Below are 15,515 nucleotides of genomic sequence, written 5' to 3'. Positions count from 1 at the left end.
CAGTGACATGATATGCATACTCTGCAAAAGCTTAGCGGAAAATGTCAGCACAATATAAATAATAATCTGACAGTCATGCTGCTCCTCAGCATTTGAAGCAAACCTGTGACATTAGGGGTGGGGTGTCAGATACTGAGCTTTCAGAGGCTTCCCACATCCTCCTCCAGACCACCGCCGCCACCAGGGACCCTCTGAAAGTTTGCGGCTGGACTCCCATCTGTGAATGAGTGTGGCTGCACTGCACAAGCATACTGATGGCCCGCACCATGCACAAGCAATTCCATGCTTCTGCACAGGTCACCTTCCACCTGCGCAGTGTGGGAGCACTTGTACACGGAAAGTGCAACCGTACAAACGTCTTCAACAAGGGTTCCCAGCACTGGACTGGTGAGCTCAGGGGGATGCGGGAAAGGGCTTCCCTTTCCTACGGCGAGTATCTGCCTCGGCCGCTCTTTACCTTACAGGTACACTTTAATATTCTAGAATAAGCATACATGTCAGGTTTTCTAACAGAACTTTGCTCTTTCACCTGCTTGTGGAAGTACAGGACAATATTTCAAAGGACTATGCAAATTTTGTATGCAAACTTACACAGCTGGAGAATGGACCAATCAAATCTTGCCAAGGTGGAATTAGAGTGGTCCATTTCCAAGCTGCATACATTTTCATAAGTAATGTAGAAGGTGTGACTCCACAGACTTGCGCTTGTTTATTGAGCAATCAGGACACACTACTTGTCACGAGTGCACTGCTCTGAGGAAGGGTCAGTGTACCCGTAGCATGTAGTGTGTCATGATTGCTCAATAAACAAACGCAAGTTTGAAGTCTGTGGAGTGCTCCCTTCTACATTATTGCTGATACCTGTTGCTGCAGCAAGTAGTGTACCTGGGGAGACGTAGCACTGGCATTTACAACCTTGGCAAAAGAGAGGACCAAGGTAAATACAAATTGCAATACATTTTCATAACCCTGCATCAATCCAGAAATATTTTCATCTCACTGACCATGCCTATTGGTGGGTTGGCCACATATCCCAAGTGACAGCATTGAAAGTTACATGCTCGGCGTAGGTGGAAAGCTCCTAACTTCCACCTTACGGAGTTCTGGACAAATAATACACAGGTGGGGATACTGCTGAACAACTGGGACATACAGATATCCATCTATTACACACTGCTGGTATGAGGAACTGGGCAAAGCCACAATGAATGCTCAGTCGGGGATTTTATCAGGGCTGATTAGAAGCAAGCTGAACAGTTAAAAATGAAACAGAGAGCAGGGTAGGCGTTTTCTCTAATGTCCCCACTGATATATATGGTAAAATACATGAGGGTGCTTCATCTCTGGTTCACTTTAAGCAAAAAGGACCTCAGCAATAGCTAAGAACTGTGAATAATCACATGCAGCAAATTAGGATATTGCCATGGTGGTTTTACATATTTTTTTAACCAACTGTGGGCTGTTTTTTTAGAATGGGTTTAACCTGCTGCCCTGTTGTATAACAGCAAAAGCTTTTGAAGATGACTTCTTGCCCTTAGCCACATAAAAGTGCAACCAATCCAGTCAGAGTGCAGGGAAAAGGTCATTTAGGTACACAGAACAGACTAGCTAGTGTTAGGGAGCTTTATTTGTATAAGAACAAGCAACTGCCCTGTATGACAAAGTGTAAACAGGCCCCAGCAGGAATTAGTAAAGGCAAAAGCAATATGCCAGATAAGAATGTCATGTCTGAAAAATAGGATGCTTGGCATTGACTGCTCATCTCATTCCACCAACTCAACAAGATCTCAGTGTTACAAGAGTACGAAGATACACAGTGTATACTACAAAAAGCTTCACAGTTTAGGCTCACACAGGCTTGGCTAAAGAAAATAGCAATCTATTGGCCAAGCTAAAAGGTTTTCTGCATCACACATCAGATAATGGACTCCAGTTCCGCTTGTCTTTGTGAAGTCTTACTTCTCTACAGCTTACTATTTGGCCCCAGCAGTCAGAATAAATTATAAATCTACGTTTGTTACGGGTTAAAGAATGTATTCTTGGTAATGTGCAGTCTACATAAAATGTAGAAATAGTCTGCAGCATGCAAGCACTTAGTGGATCTCTCGAACAAATGCTGTATGTAGCTAATACACGAGCCATAGCTCCCCCTGGTGGAAGTTATTGTAAGTAGAATCTTAGATACAGTTCCTCAATCTGTGGTGTGCTAGTGTGAAAATTGAGGCAGGGGTCACACTTGCTAGATTTGCACAATGTACACTACCACGATCGCCATTGAGGTCACTGGCCTGCCCGGGAATAAGATTTTTTTTGCGTTTGTCGTGTTCCGTTTTTAAACTGACACTGAAGCGAAAAAAAACCCAAAAAACGTATGATCCCATACCACTACCTCCCCCTTGACCCTATCCCTTCTGATCTACTTCAGCCTCACTTCACGGATTTGGCCCCAGTCCTCACTACCCTGTTTAACCTCTCCCTATCCACAGGCACCTTCCCCTCAGACTTCAAGCAGGCCACAGTACTGCCCCTGCTCAAGAAACCCTCCCTCGACCCCTCGCTACCCTCCAACTACTGCCCGATCTCCCTCCTCTCCTTTGCCTTAAAACTCCTTGAGCGTCTGGTTCACAAACACCTGACCCAGTACCTCAATGCCAACTCCCTACTAGACCGACTACAATCTGAATTTCGGCCTGCCCACTCAAACAGAAACGGCTCTCACCAAAGTGGTCAATAACCTTGCCTTAGCTAAAGCTGAAGGTAAATACTCCATTCTCCTCCTCCTTAACCTTTCAGCAGCTTTTGATACAGTAGATCATCCCCTACTCCTCCAGTCCCTCCAGTCCATGGGCATTCACGATCTCACCCTGACCTGGGTTTCATCCTACCTCTCCAACCGCTCCTTCACGACCTCCTTCAATGAGTCCTCATCCACCCCCAACCACCTCTCAGTGGGAGTCCCCCAAGGCTCGGTCATTGGCCCCCTACTGTTCTCCCTATACACATCCTCCATTGGAAAGGTTATCTCCTCCATGGGTTTTAACTATCATCTGTATGCAGATGACACCCAAATCTACCTCCACTCCCCTGACATATCCACCACTACTATGGACAAGGTCTCCTCCTGCCCATCTGCCATCTCCTCCTGGATGTCCGCTAGGTTCCTGAAACTAAATCTAGATAAAACGGAATGTATGATCTTCCCACCCCGGTCATCCCTGGACCTCCCAGATGTGCAGGTCACTGTTAACCACACTACCATTCGCCCTACCTCTCAAGCCCGCTGTCTGGGTGTCACCCTGGACTCCGCACTCTCCTTCACTCCCCATATCCAAAACCTCACAAAGTCCTGCAACTTCCACCTTCGTAGCATCTGTAAGATTCGCCCTTTCCTGACCTCTGCCACCACCAAACTCCTCATCCATGCCCTCATAATTTCCCGCCTCTACTACTGCAATGCCCTTCTGTCTGGTCTCCCTATGACCCGAATAGCCCCACTGCAGTCCATCAGGAATGCGGCAGCCAGAATTATCCACTCCTCCCATCGCTCCACCAGGGCAGCTCCCCTCCGTGAATCCCTCCACTGGCTTCCTATCCAGTCCAGAATCAGATTCAAGATATTGTGTCTGACCTACAAATCCGTCCACAAAACCTGTCCAACCTACATTTCTGATCTTACTCAGAGATACACACCAAACCGCTCACTCCGCTCCTCCAATGAACTTCGCCTGACCGTCCCCCGCATCATCCAGTCCCATGCACGCCTCCAGGACTTCTCAAGAGCCGCTCCAACACTATGGAACTCCCTACCTCCACCCATTAGGGCAGCCCCCTCCTTCAACACCTTCAAGAAAGCCCTCAAAACTCACCTTTTCACTCTGGCCTACCACCCCTCACAATTGCTCTAAACCCACAGCTGAACTCTGGTCCCCCTACCTCTCGTGTTCCTACCTCTCCCTCTAGATTGTAAGCCTTTGGGCAGGGTCCTCCTCCTTTTGTGTCCTACCTGATCATGCACCTCCATTACTGTGCACCCATGCTATCCATTTGAGTGAACCTAACTTGCCTAATCTCCATGCTCCATCCAGTGACTGACTAAGCATTACCTTGTACTCATACTGTGCTGCGTGATCTGGTTTTCTTGTATTCCTGTATTGTCATATTGCTGTATGTCACCCCTAAATATTGTCTGTAACCTAAATTAATGTCCAGCGCTGCGTAATATGTTGGCGCTGTATAAATACAATAAATAATAATAATATGATATATTGAATTGTATGTGTAGTATGGATAATTAATAGAACGTTAGTAGCAAAGAAGAGAGTCTTGTTTTTATTTTCAGATACATAGTTTTTTTTTTTTTTTTTTTCTTTTCAGATATATAGCTCTTTTTTTTTTTTTTTTTTTAACAACATAGCAATATTCACACACACACACACACACACACACACACACACACACACACACACACACACACACACACACACACACACACACACACATGTTTATGCAAACAAACATGCAAATGTGTGCGATGTGTGGGTAAAAAGTGGAAAGCTGAACGATTTAAAAACACGCAGAAGTTTAGGGTCCCCTTTAGGCAGGGAACACAAAACGCATTTTTCCATGGACAGCAAAACGAGAACGATTCTACAGGCTACTTAAGTCATTAGCCTTGTGCGGGAAACGTGCGTCGCGACTGTTAGTTCACGTTGTGCATGTTTTTTTTCAACAAATGTTTGAACAACTGTACAACTGCGCACAACTGGGAATTGTACAACTTTCTGCTTTTTTTCTGCACGACGTGCACATTCGCATAATGTACATGTAGTCAGAAATGTGGAAACGTTCCCGGAAAAATGTACACGTTAAGTGCAAACGCAAAAGCCAACGGAGACCCAGGAAGCACAGGGGGAAACAGCCCTGCAAGTGTGTACCCTGCCTTAAAGAGAACAGGTGCGAGGTAAAAAAAAAAAAAGATCTACTTACCTGGGGTTTCCTCCAGCCCCTGACAGCCCATCTGTCCTTCACCGCAGTTCTGCCTCCGTTGCAGAAGCTGACCTTGTGAGGTTGGCATAATTTGCGCATGCGCAACCGCATGGCCCGCGAAGCTCGATATCACGCTCACGTGGCCAGGAGCAGTACTTCCGTGCCTGCGCAGAACACTCCAGGCAATGTGAGCGAGCGTGATCGCTTACGCAGGCACAGAAGATGCCGACCTGGCAAGGTCTGCATCTGCAACGGAGGGGATCCCAGGACTCCAGAGATCTGCAGCGAGGACCATATGGCCTGCTAGAGGCTGGAGAAAGTCCCAGGTTCTCACTTTTAAAGTCCACATTAGTGCACGTCAGTTTGCCCCACCCCTAGCGCCTCCCCACACTCTGCTAATCCATAATGCAGAGCTCGCTGATGGACGGGGAGGAAGTGTCAGTACTTCCTCCTCTCTGCCCATCACCAGGATCGCCCCTTCTACTCCCCGCTAATAGCATGCAGATGTGCTGTGCTATGTGCGGTCTTAAGGTAATTTAGCTAAGACTGATAGTGTACTAATACAGCTATTAGTACACTATAATTCTGTGCTAAATTAACAAGATCGCACGCATCGCAGCTCATCTGTGCGCTGTGTAGATAGGAACTATTAGCAGCAAGTAGAGGGGGGGGGGGGGCAGAGAGGAGGAAGTACTGAAATTTCCTCCCTGCCCATCATCGATGTTCTGCTCAAATCGAAGATTTTGGCTGAGCAGGGCGGGGGACTGGGAGGCGCTAAAGGGGGAGGAAGGCTTTGTGATTTATGTCACAGCGCAGCAAATAAAAAAACATTCAAAATATATTTTAAAGCAAGTTAGGTGTACAGTACTTTAATTCTTCCTGTACTGAAAACATGAGACTGGTTTCTGTGCTACTAATGTTCTATTTCTTAGCTGTACTACAGTCATTATATCATAAGTTTATTTTCACTTTCAGATTCCCTTTAAATCAGACTGCTTTGTGCTTTTTTTCTGCATCATGTGTGTATGTTGCAAATGTAATCACAGAGCGATGTACAACCCAAAATTGCGCGGCAAAAGTGCTGGAGCAAGTGTGACCCTGTCTGAGCAGTGACCATGGGAGGGTCAGCGAAAATTGTCTCTGAAACTTTTATTGTTTTAGTATACACATCCAGGTGGCTGGATGGTGTAATGGTTAAGTGCTCTGCCTCTGACACAGGAAACCAGGGTTCGAATCTCGGCTCCTCAAGTTCAGTAAGTAGGAGACCTTGGGCAAGACTCCCTAACACCTATAGAGCTTGTCCTAGTGGCTGCAGCTCTGGCGCTTTGAGTCCGCCAGGAGAAAAGCGTAATATAAATGTTGCGCGCGCGCACACACACACACACACACACACACACACACACACACACACACACACACACACACACACACACACACACACACACACACACACACACACACACACACACACCTATACTTACAGTAACTTAGCATGAACCTGTTTCTATTTTCCTAATCCACATTTTACATTAGAAACACAGAAAGCTAGGTGTGGAATGCATGATAGGTGGTACAAGAGCAAAGTCTGACCAGATGAAACTTTCCTGGCTTAAAGACTGCAATGGCAACTTTTTCCACAGGATTTCAGCGACTCCACCCCGTCAGTGCAGTAATAAGGTGTGAGCTTGTTGCTAGCTGGATATTGTACAAGAAGGATTATGACACAGTCATCACTGCAGCAGGTGGGCAGAGCAGAAACTTCTGGTGGGAACAGCTCAGCATACAAGTGACACAAGAAGCCATAATGCAATTCAACACCCAAGTATCATTAATCAGTTCAGAATAATTACCCAAGCGAAATGCTGTTTTACTTGTTCTACGATTATGACATTAAATCAGCAGAGATAAAAGCTCATCATGTTCTGGAAAAATGGCATCTAGAAGTGAGAATTAACTATGGTATATACACCAGGGTAATCAGCAAAGGCGATGAATGCATCAAGTTGAGTGATGAGCTAAAAGTTTCTCTATACAAATTAGTTAGAACTGCTAATGGAAACCAGGAAGCAAAGTACAACTATTATAATGGTGCCCACTAATGATACAATCTTGTTGACCCAAGTACCCCAATCGAAATTCAGTTCCAGCCAAGTACCCCCAAGTATACTTTGATGAAATTTAAGCATGCAACCATTATTTGAGTATAGGTTAGCTAGGTAGGTGCCTCAAGTATAGGTAGCCAGTATAGTTGCCACCCAGTATAGGTTAGTTAGGTAGATGCCTCCAGTATAGGTAGCCAGTATACAGTAATTGCCACCCAGTATAGGTTAGCTTGGTAGGTGCCTCCAGTATAGGTAGCCAGTATAGTTCCTGCCCAGTATAGGTCAGCTAGGTAGGCGCCTCCAGTATAGGTAGCCAGGGATAGGCAAAGCGGCGGGGGAGTCGGGCATAGCGCAGGAACTCACCTTCCGGTATCCCCCAAAGCCTCTTTCTACTTCATCTCCCAGGCATCTCTCACATTAATACCGGCGCCCAGTATGATGACATGCAGCTACTTCATCACAGGGGGTGCTGTTACCAACGCGAGGGACGCCTGGGAGAGGAAGTAGAAAGAGGCTGCGGAGAATCCCAGAAGGCGAGTTGTTAAGCTGTGCCCGACCCCAAAGGCGTTTTGCCCCAGTGCCCAGGTGGTCCACCCAGGCCCCCCCCCCCCCTTATAGAATCTACGCTTTAAGAAACACTGACCGAAAGTATTAATCCAAAGTATATTTACTCAGTTTAGCCTTCTGCTTCTACTGATTCTATCATTAGTCGGCTAAAGCTTGATTTTTTTTTATATATGTTACGGCCAGAACCCGTAGTGTGGCCACTTCGCGTTCTGGCCAGCCACTTCGGGTTCTGGCCGGCCAATGTGCAAAGTGGCCGCAGCGGAGCGGCCAATGTCAGAAATGTAATTTCTACACTAAGCTACAATGTATTTTACGGCCGTCTCGCTGCGGCCAAATGTATAACAACTTGCTCAATTTCATTAAATATAGCCGGCGGCAATGTAATAGATGAAGCCGCCGGCTTTCGCACTGCCTCCTCTCCTCCTCCCCTGCCTCCTATACGATACGGAGCAGCCGGCGGGGACACGCGTGTCCCCGAGAGTCGTTCGTCGCGGCAGCGGAAGCAGAGCACCCGCTCTGCAGGAACGGCAGGATTCCCCTGCCGCGACGAACGACTCTCGGGGACACCGGCTGCTCCGTGTCGTATAGGTGGCAGGGAGAGGCGGGGAAGGGGGGGATAGGAGGCAGTGCGAAAGCCGGCGGCTTCATCTATTACATTGGCGCCAGCTATATTTAATGAAATTAAGCAAGTTGTTATACATTTGGCCGCAGCGAGACGGCCGTAAAATACATTGTAGCTTAGTGTAGTAATTACATTTCTGACATTGGCCGCTCCGCTGCGGCCACTTCGCACATTGGCCGGCCAGAACCCGAAGTGGCCACACCTCGGGTTCTGGCCGTAACATATACAAAGAATAAATTAAAGGACCACTCCAGCAAAAAAAGTAAGCAGTTAAAAACTTGGGGATTGTGGGTGTAGTAGTCTATACTGCTTTTTCTGCAGTGCAATTGCACTGTTCTCTAAACAAGAAATGGGTTAATTTAAAAGGACCACTGCAGCGAAAAAAGTACGCAGTTAAAATCTGACAAAACGGACAGGGTTTTGGACTAGTCCATCTCCTCATGGGGGATTCTCAGGGTTTTCTTTGTTTTCAAAAGCCTTCCCTGGATGGCAGTTTAACTGCCAACATGGTAAGATACCAGCCAGCCTCCCTATTCACTTGCACACTTTTGTTAACTGCCATTCAGGAAATGTTTGAAAACAAAGAAAAACCTGAGAATCCCCCATGAGGAGATAGATCAGTCCAAAACCTGTCGGTTCTGTCAGATTTTAACTGCGTACTTTTTTTGCTGCAGTGGTCCTTTTAAATTAACCCATTTCTTGTTTAGAGAACAGTGCAATTGCACTGCAGAAAAAGCAGTATAGACTACTACACCCACAATCCCTTCATCCCTACGGAAGGTCAATGTAATTAATTCGGAACTTATGCAGATTTTACGCTACTTTTTATGCAACTTGAAATTGAACCAATCAAATCCTGCAGAATGAATGTGGATTACATATCACTGACCATCCCCAATCATCACCCACATGAGGCAATCAGGGAGGAGCTAGAAGGAGGCAGTAGCCCAGGGGTGCCCATTAGGTAGATCTACCGGTAGATTGCAAAGGACTTCATGGTAAATTCCGACCCCACTACATTTTCCATTCTCTATATACAAGTGTGCTCCTAAAATTGTACATAGGTAGATCATTTTGACTTGCTAATGTCTTAAAGTAGCTCACAAGACGAAAAAGTGTGGGCACGTCTGCAGTAGCCAGTCTTTCCCAGTTAGCACAGATTTTCAGACCCCTCCTACCTCCTCCCTGTGCTGGTAAAAGATTAACTACTTCTGGCCAGCACTGCAGCTACAGCAGAATATCATAATAAGACTTTATAGCTGCAGTGCTGGACGCTTGGGACCCTTTATTCAAAGGCAGCTTAGTGATGTGATACTTGGAGAGCTTGGGTTTTGCCGATTGCAAGGGCACCTCGATTATAATGGGAATATCGATGCCCCTTTTCCACCTGTGTGCTTCAATTGTGGCCAACCACAAACACTCAGCAAATATGCAAAAATGCTGCATGCAATCACCCTGTATTAGTATTCAACTCCCTTCAAAAATCCAGACTAGAAAAAGCACTTGGGTTAAAATAGAGAAAAATCACAATCACAGAGTGCGATGCTGATCACAATTTTTGGTGGAAAAGACTCCTTAGTTAATCTTTAAACAGCATAGGAAGGAGGCAGATGGTGGCGGCTGCTCTGTAGCTGAAACAGTGGCTGGATAGTATACTGGTTAAGGGTGCTGCATTTGATATGGGAGACCAGGGTTGGAATCCGGGCAAGGGTCAGTATCTATTTAGCAAGAAGTCCTTGGGAAAGATTTCCTTACACTGCAGGGTGGCCACTTGAGGGCGTCCCAGTGGCTGCAGCTCTTGAGCGCTTTAAGTCCAACAGGAGAAAAGAGCTTATTATTATTGTTAGTTTCTGCTGCCAGTTCAATGCTTGCTGGAGGGATCTCTGAGTCACAAAACAGACTTTGCATATACCGGGGGGTCACTGAGGGGATTCGCAGCAGTCACAGCCGCACTACATCCTCTTGTACATATCGGAGAGGCACTCGAGAGTCCCAGTTGTCTCCTCTCTGTATATGGCGGTAGGGAGGGGACTCGGGAGACGTGACTATGATGTAGTGACTCGTGTTTAAGCCGACACCCCCACTTTTGGCCCACTTTTTTTGGCCCAAAAACGCTTATACTTAAAGAGACACTGAAGCGAAAAAAAAAATATGATATAGTGAATTGGTTGTGTACTATGAATAATTACTAGAAGATTAGCAGCAAAGAAAATATTCTCATATTTTTATGTTCAGGTATATAGTGTTTTTTCTAACATTGCATCATTCTATAATATGTGCAGATTACACAACACTTAGCATTCAAAATGATTCTTTCAGAGCAGTCTGTGAACTAATGACCTCTCCTCTGGCAGAGAAAAAGAAAACCGTTCAGGAACAGTTGAGATAATAAAAGTCAGAAGACAGCCCTCTCCACGACTTTGAAAGTCGTAGAGATGAATGGCTTTTTTGCATAGAGATAACAACTGGAGTTTCTTAACTCTTCCTGTACTGGACACAATTAGACTGATGTATCTGATCTTAATGTTTTATTTCTTAACTGTACTACACATACAAATCATAATATCATATTTTTTTTTCGCTTCAGTGTCTCTTCAAGTATATACAGTAATCAAAATGAGAGATAATTGACATTTGACTCACTGATGATAGTGAAGGTTGTAAATACTTTATATCTGAATGATTAAGAGCATCACTCCACTGTGTTTCAGACTTAGATTTGATGTTAGGAGTACATGAGGTCACCAGAATAAAGAGTACAACAGGCTGGTTTGGTGTACTTAAAGTACCGGTAATGATGAAAGATCCAAGTCATAAGCAAGTAGGCTATGGCTCTTGGGAAACCTTAGTACTAAATATACAGTTATTCTTCAAAGACGTTCCAAATTTACTGTATTCACTCACCTCTGCCTCCTTCTGCTGCAGAATCATGTCCTTGTCCAGCACTTCCTCTTCCACAGGCCTAACGCAAGAAGAACACATTCATTTAACACAAGAAGATGTAATTGGCAATGAACTTCAAACATGAAAACAAAAAAGGCTGCAATTTCACTTACTTGCCAGTTCGTTTTAATCTCTCAGAGCGGAAGTTCTCATAGTGCAGATCCTGTGTGACCTCTTGTAGGTCCTGCATGTGTGTCCTGTGGAGACAAAAACAGAACAACTTTCAAGTCTTCACCACTAAGCAACAAAGGATAAAGGGGGACAGCGAAGACCAAGCTCTTGAAGCATGAAAGAAAGGCTTCCTGCTGAGAAAAGACAAGAGCTCTGCAGGGGGCTGGGGTTGAAACACTGGACACAATTTCTTTGTAACTGTGTATAAGCAAGTCACTAAAATAACTGCAAGACATTCATGTAAGCATTCTGTATATATGTAACATTGTTCATCTCGCAGTAATTTTTTTTATCTACCTTTATGAGTAGAAAAAAAATTACAAAAAGATTTAGAACAAAATGTTTGATCCTCTCCAAGTAGGGTTTTTGTTTTTTTAATATCATACGTTTTTATTTAATTTTGTACCAGCAGTAAAAAGAGATGAAAACTTGCAGTAGAAAACCACTATAGTAAAACCAAAACTGGAGGGAATTTCTGGGGCAAATTCCCTCCATAGAAAAGGCAGAAGTGCAATTGTTACACATTAATGATAAAGTGGTTCAAGCAGGTATTCGTTTTCACAGCAGTCCAGTCCTGCTTGCCCACACACACTGTTCTCACATACAAAATGTATTTCAGACATCACAGCAAAAACAAATCTCCATTACTAGTCAATTCATCACAAAGTTCTGATTAATATACTGCTGACATTTGTGTGTGCAGAAGATCATCACCCAACTAGGTAGAACCTCTGTTTCACCACTCTAAAGCCTCTTACACACGTACGAGGCATGTTGTCTGGCAGAGATCAGGAGCGATCCTTCTGGGAATATTGCAGGGCTGATGCTGTATAGATGCGTTGCTAGTCTCTAGGCTATCAGCATGTTCTCTTGCTATTCGGTGAGATGGGAGGGCCAACGTAGTGGTGCGGATGTGCTGTACACACCCTGGAATTTTGGCCAAGGTGATCGTTATTGGACACCTTGACCAAGATTCATCTAGTGTGTGTACACTGCTTAAACCTAAGCAGCTCCAAGTCTCAAATAGCTGAAAGGGCTGCCATGTTTTAGAAGTTTACCCCCCTGCTCCATTTTCAGTGCCATTATCTAGGGTTTGGTGTGAAATTTATCAGGTATGACTTACCTTCTCTGTTTAAAGTACAGTACAGAAGACTCATCCCCCTCCCTAATGCTTAATGGGTTTGTCTGATCTAAGCTTGTGGGATTGCCAACGATCCATCACACCCGGGCCATTGTTTCTTCCAATGGCTTCCATCAGGTTGGAGGTTCCAGGCCATCCCCACCATGACATCAAGGCACAGAGGCACTTTCTTCCCCCACTGCGGTGAGACTCTTGAACTTTTTACAAGCCCCTCGGTCGTTCCCCCCCCCCCCCCCCCCATTGACTGAAAAGCAATGAAGAAAATAAAAAAAAAGCCTCGCAACACTTCATATTGATCAAATATCAGCAAAGAACTGACAATGTTAACTGGAATACTACTGTTACTATGGTAGCTTTGTACTCCTCCATCCAGTGCAAAGCTATGGCCATCTCAATCCTGTGTCACTATGATAGCAATAGGGGGTGCAGTGGTTGTGACCTCACTAGCTCTATAATGGTTCTATGCTAGAAATAATCACCTCTGTATGTGCTTTGAATATTAGTAATAATTAAACTGTGTCCCTTGCTCTGCGCTTTCACCTCTCTGACACTGCAGCTGTCTATGGCAGGTGCCTGCGTATTCTGTGCACGCATGGCATGCCCGCGCAAGAGCTCGGCCAAGTTACCGGGAGCGTAGTGCACCTGTGCAATTCTACTGTGCAGACGCAGTACGCTCCCGATGACGCAGGCCTGTGCATGCGCAGAAGCTGCCTTACCTGTTGGTGGTCTGTGATACTCCAGAGGCGGCCAGCAGGTCCCAGGAGAAGACCGGAGCTGTAGTAAGGGACACGCATGACCTCTGAGCTGCAAAAAGCCCCAGGTAAGTAAAGATTTTACAACTAGCCTCGGATATCCAAGCCTTGTTGTACTCTAAGGGTCGGTTCACACTTGCTTTAAAAGCGTATCCGTGACGTCATCCGGGCTGTACTGTGCAGAACTACTGCGCCTGCGCAGTACAGTTCAATGATGTTAATGCAGCTCAGAGAGTCGATCGCGCAGGCGCAGTGGGCATCTTGCGCCAGAGGGGACCCTGGGAGCGGAGCTGTGGCGAGGGAACAGGGGCTTGAGGAAGCCTCAGGTAAGTAGATGTTTGTTTTTTATAGCTTCCTGGGCGATAATCCCGAGCTGAGCTCGGGGTATGTCGCGCAGGAGGATTTCTCAGGCCCTGGTGAGCCGATTTGCATAAATTTTTTTTTGTTACACGCAGCTAGCACTTTGCTAGCTGCGTGTAACTTCCGCCGCTCGCCGCCGATCCGCCGTGTAGACCCCCCCACACACCCCTTGCACAGCCTGGCCAATCAGAGCCAGGCAGCGCTGAGGGGTGGATCGGGACTCCTGACGTCGACGACGTCGGTGACGTCATCACGAGCGTCGCCATGGCGACGGGGGAAGCCAAGCAGGAAATCCCGTTCTGAACAGAATCTCCTGCTTGCGCTGATCGCCAGAGGCGATCGGAGGGGGTGGGGGGATGCCGCTAGGCTAGCTACATGATTTATTAAAAAAAAAAAAAAATAAAAAAAAAAAAAAAGTGCTGCGCCCCCTCCTGGGTGATGTAATTGCATCTCCCAGAGGGTTAAGGAGAAGTATGTTTTATATTTTTTGTATTTTATAGTGCTCATGGGGTGGGAGGGGGGGGGGGTGCTCTGTTCTGCTATTTGTTTGAGCAGGACTATTACTACTCTGTTTTTATTTATTTAAATTGATTCATTTAAAAATAATAAAAGTAAAAAATAATATAAAAACATCTTTAAAACACTTCTTTGGCTTTGGTGTATAAAAATAGGTTTAATTTACTTTTCAGCTATCTAAAGAGACTTTAAATGTATATTTTAGGAGAAAATAGTAAAGAGGTTTGTGGGTTGGTGCAGGTATCAGATTCACAAGAAAAGAGTTGCGGACCGGGTGCCGGGGCTGAAAATTAGGCCCACGCAGGCCTCTAGGTACAGAGCCCAATAGTTCCTGATTGTTTTGTGCAACCTTTCCCTGTACTAACTTGTTTCTGTGTGATTTGCCCAGCGTGTTCTGCCCTACGCAGAGGGGAGGCAGAGGGCGAGCAAGAGCAAGCTGCAACAGGCACAATTTACACTTTGCAAAGATTGACAAAATGATACACAATCATTTTGGAAACTAAAGTTGCAAATGTACAGTGGCGTAGCTTAGGAGCTTTGGGCCCCGATGCAAGTTTTACATGCCCCCCCCCCCCCCCCCAAGCGCTCTATACATAACAATTGATACAGCGCGCCAAAACTTGCCAATGCAACTACAGTGTCTGAGGTGCAAGAAGGGGATGGGGAACAGTTTGTTAATGATTATCACTATTCAAAGTATCTATAAAAGTAATTATTATGAGCACAGGACCAATAGAGAGCTAATACTGCAGTTCAGGGAGGGCCCTACGGGCCCCTCTGGCCCAAGGGCCCCGATGCGGTCGCAACCTCTGCACCCCCTATTGCTACGCCCCTGCAAATGTATATAGGACCTAAAGCCTCATACACTAGATTACTGTCGCCCTTAAAAAACAAGCAAAGTGAGGAAATAAAATTATCTTGACTCACCTGGCATGCACAGAGGATGCTGTCCCATCAGGGGTTGGCGATCTTCAGAGGCTGCCAGTTGGAGACTGAGGCAGACCGAAGCTGCTATGGGGGACACACATGACTTGTAGGAGCTGGAAAAAGCCCCAGAGATAATTTTATTTCCTCACCTTGCTTGTCCTTTAATGATCTTTAATCAATGGTTGGAGTGACATTTTTTAGAACAAGCACACATTATGTTTGGCTACAGCCAAGCAGCATGTGGTGTTCAATGGAGAGAGGAGGAGGAACAAGAGACAGAAAACAAGCAGCATCCGGCGGTGCAGAAAACTAAAGGCGACATTGCGCTTGTTCGACATTAACGATCCACTGTGGCAGATTGCTAAATGGCATTGTGTGATAACTGTACACACGCTACATTCTCAAACAATCATCTTGATTGAGCCCTG

General features: G+C 45.6%; 1 protein-coding gene across 2 annotated transcripts in view; it reads right to left on the bottom strand.

The window, feature by feature from the left end:
• The window catches only part of LOC137522986 (septin-2A), a 186,784-nt gene that overhangs the window by 44,483 nt on the left and 126,786 nt on the right, over window positions 1–15,515 (bottom strand). For both annotated transcript variants that reach the window (XM_068243170.1, XM_068243163.1), the window contains 2 exons: window positions 11,334–11,417; window positions 11,182–11,239 (listed from right to left, as the gene is read on the bottom strand). In XM_068243170.1, coding sequence (XP_068099271.1) covers window positions 11,182–11,239; window positions 11,334–11,417 — 142 coding nt within the window. The remainder of the gene's footprint in view (window positions 1–11,181; window positions 11,240–11,333; window positions 11,418–15,515) is intronic.

This window comes from Hyperolius riggenbachi, chromosome 1 (genome assembly GCF_040937935.1).
Source record: "Hyperolius riggenbachi isolate aHypRig1 chromosome 1, aHypRig1.pri, whole genome shotgun sequence".
NCBI lineage: Eukaryota > Metazoa > Chordata > Amphibia > Anura > Hyperoliidae > Hyperolius > Hyperolius riggenbachi.
Note: the sequence above shows the minus strand (reverse complement) of the source record. Positions and strands in the feature narration are given on the sequence as shown.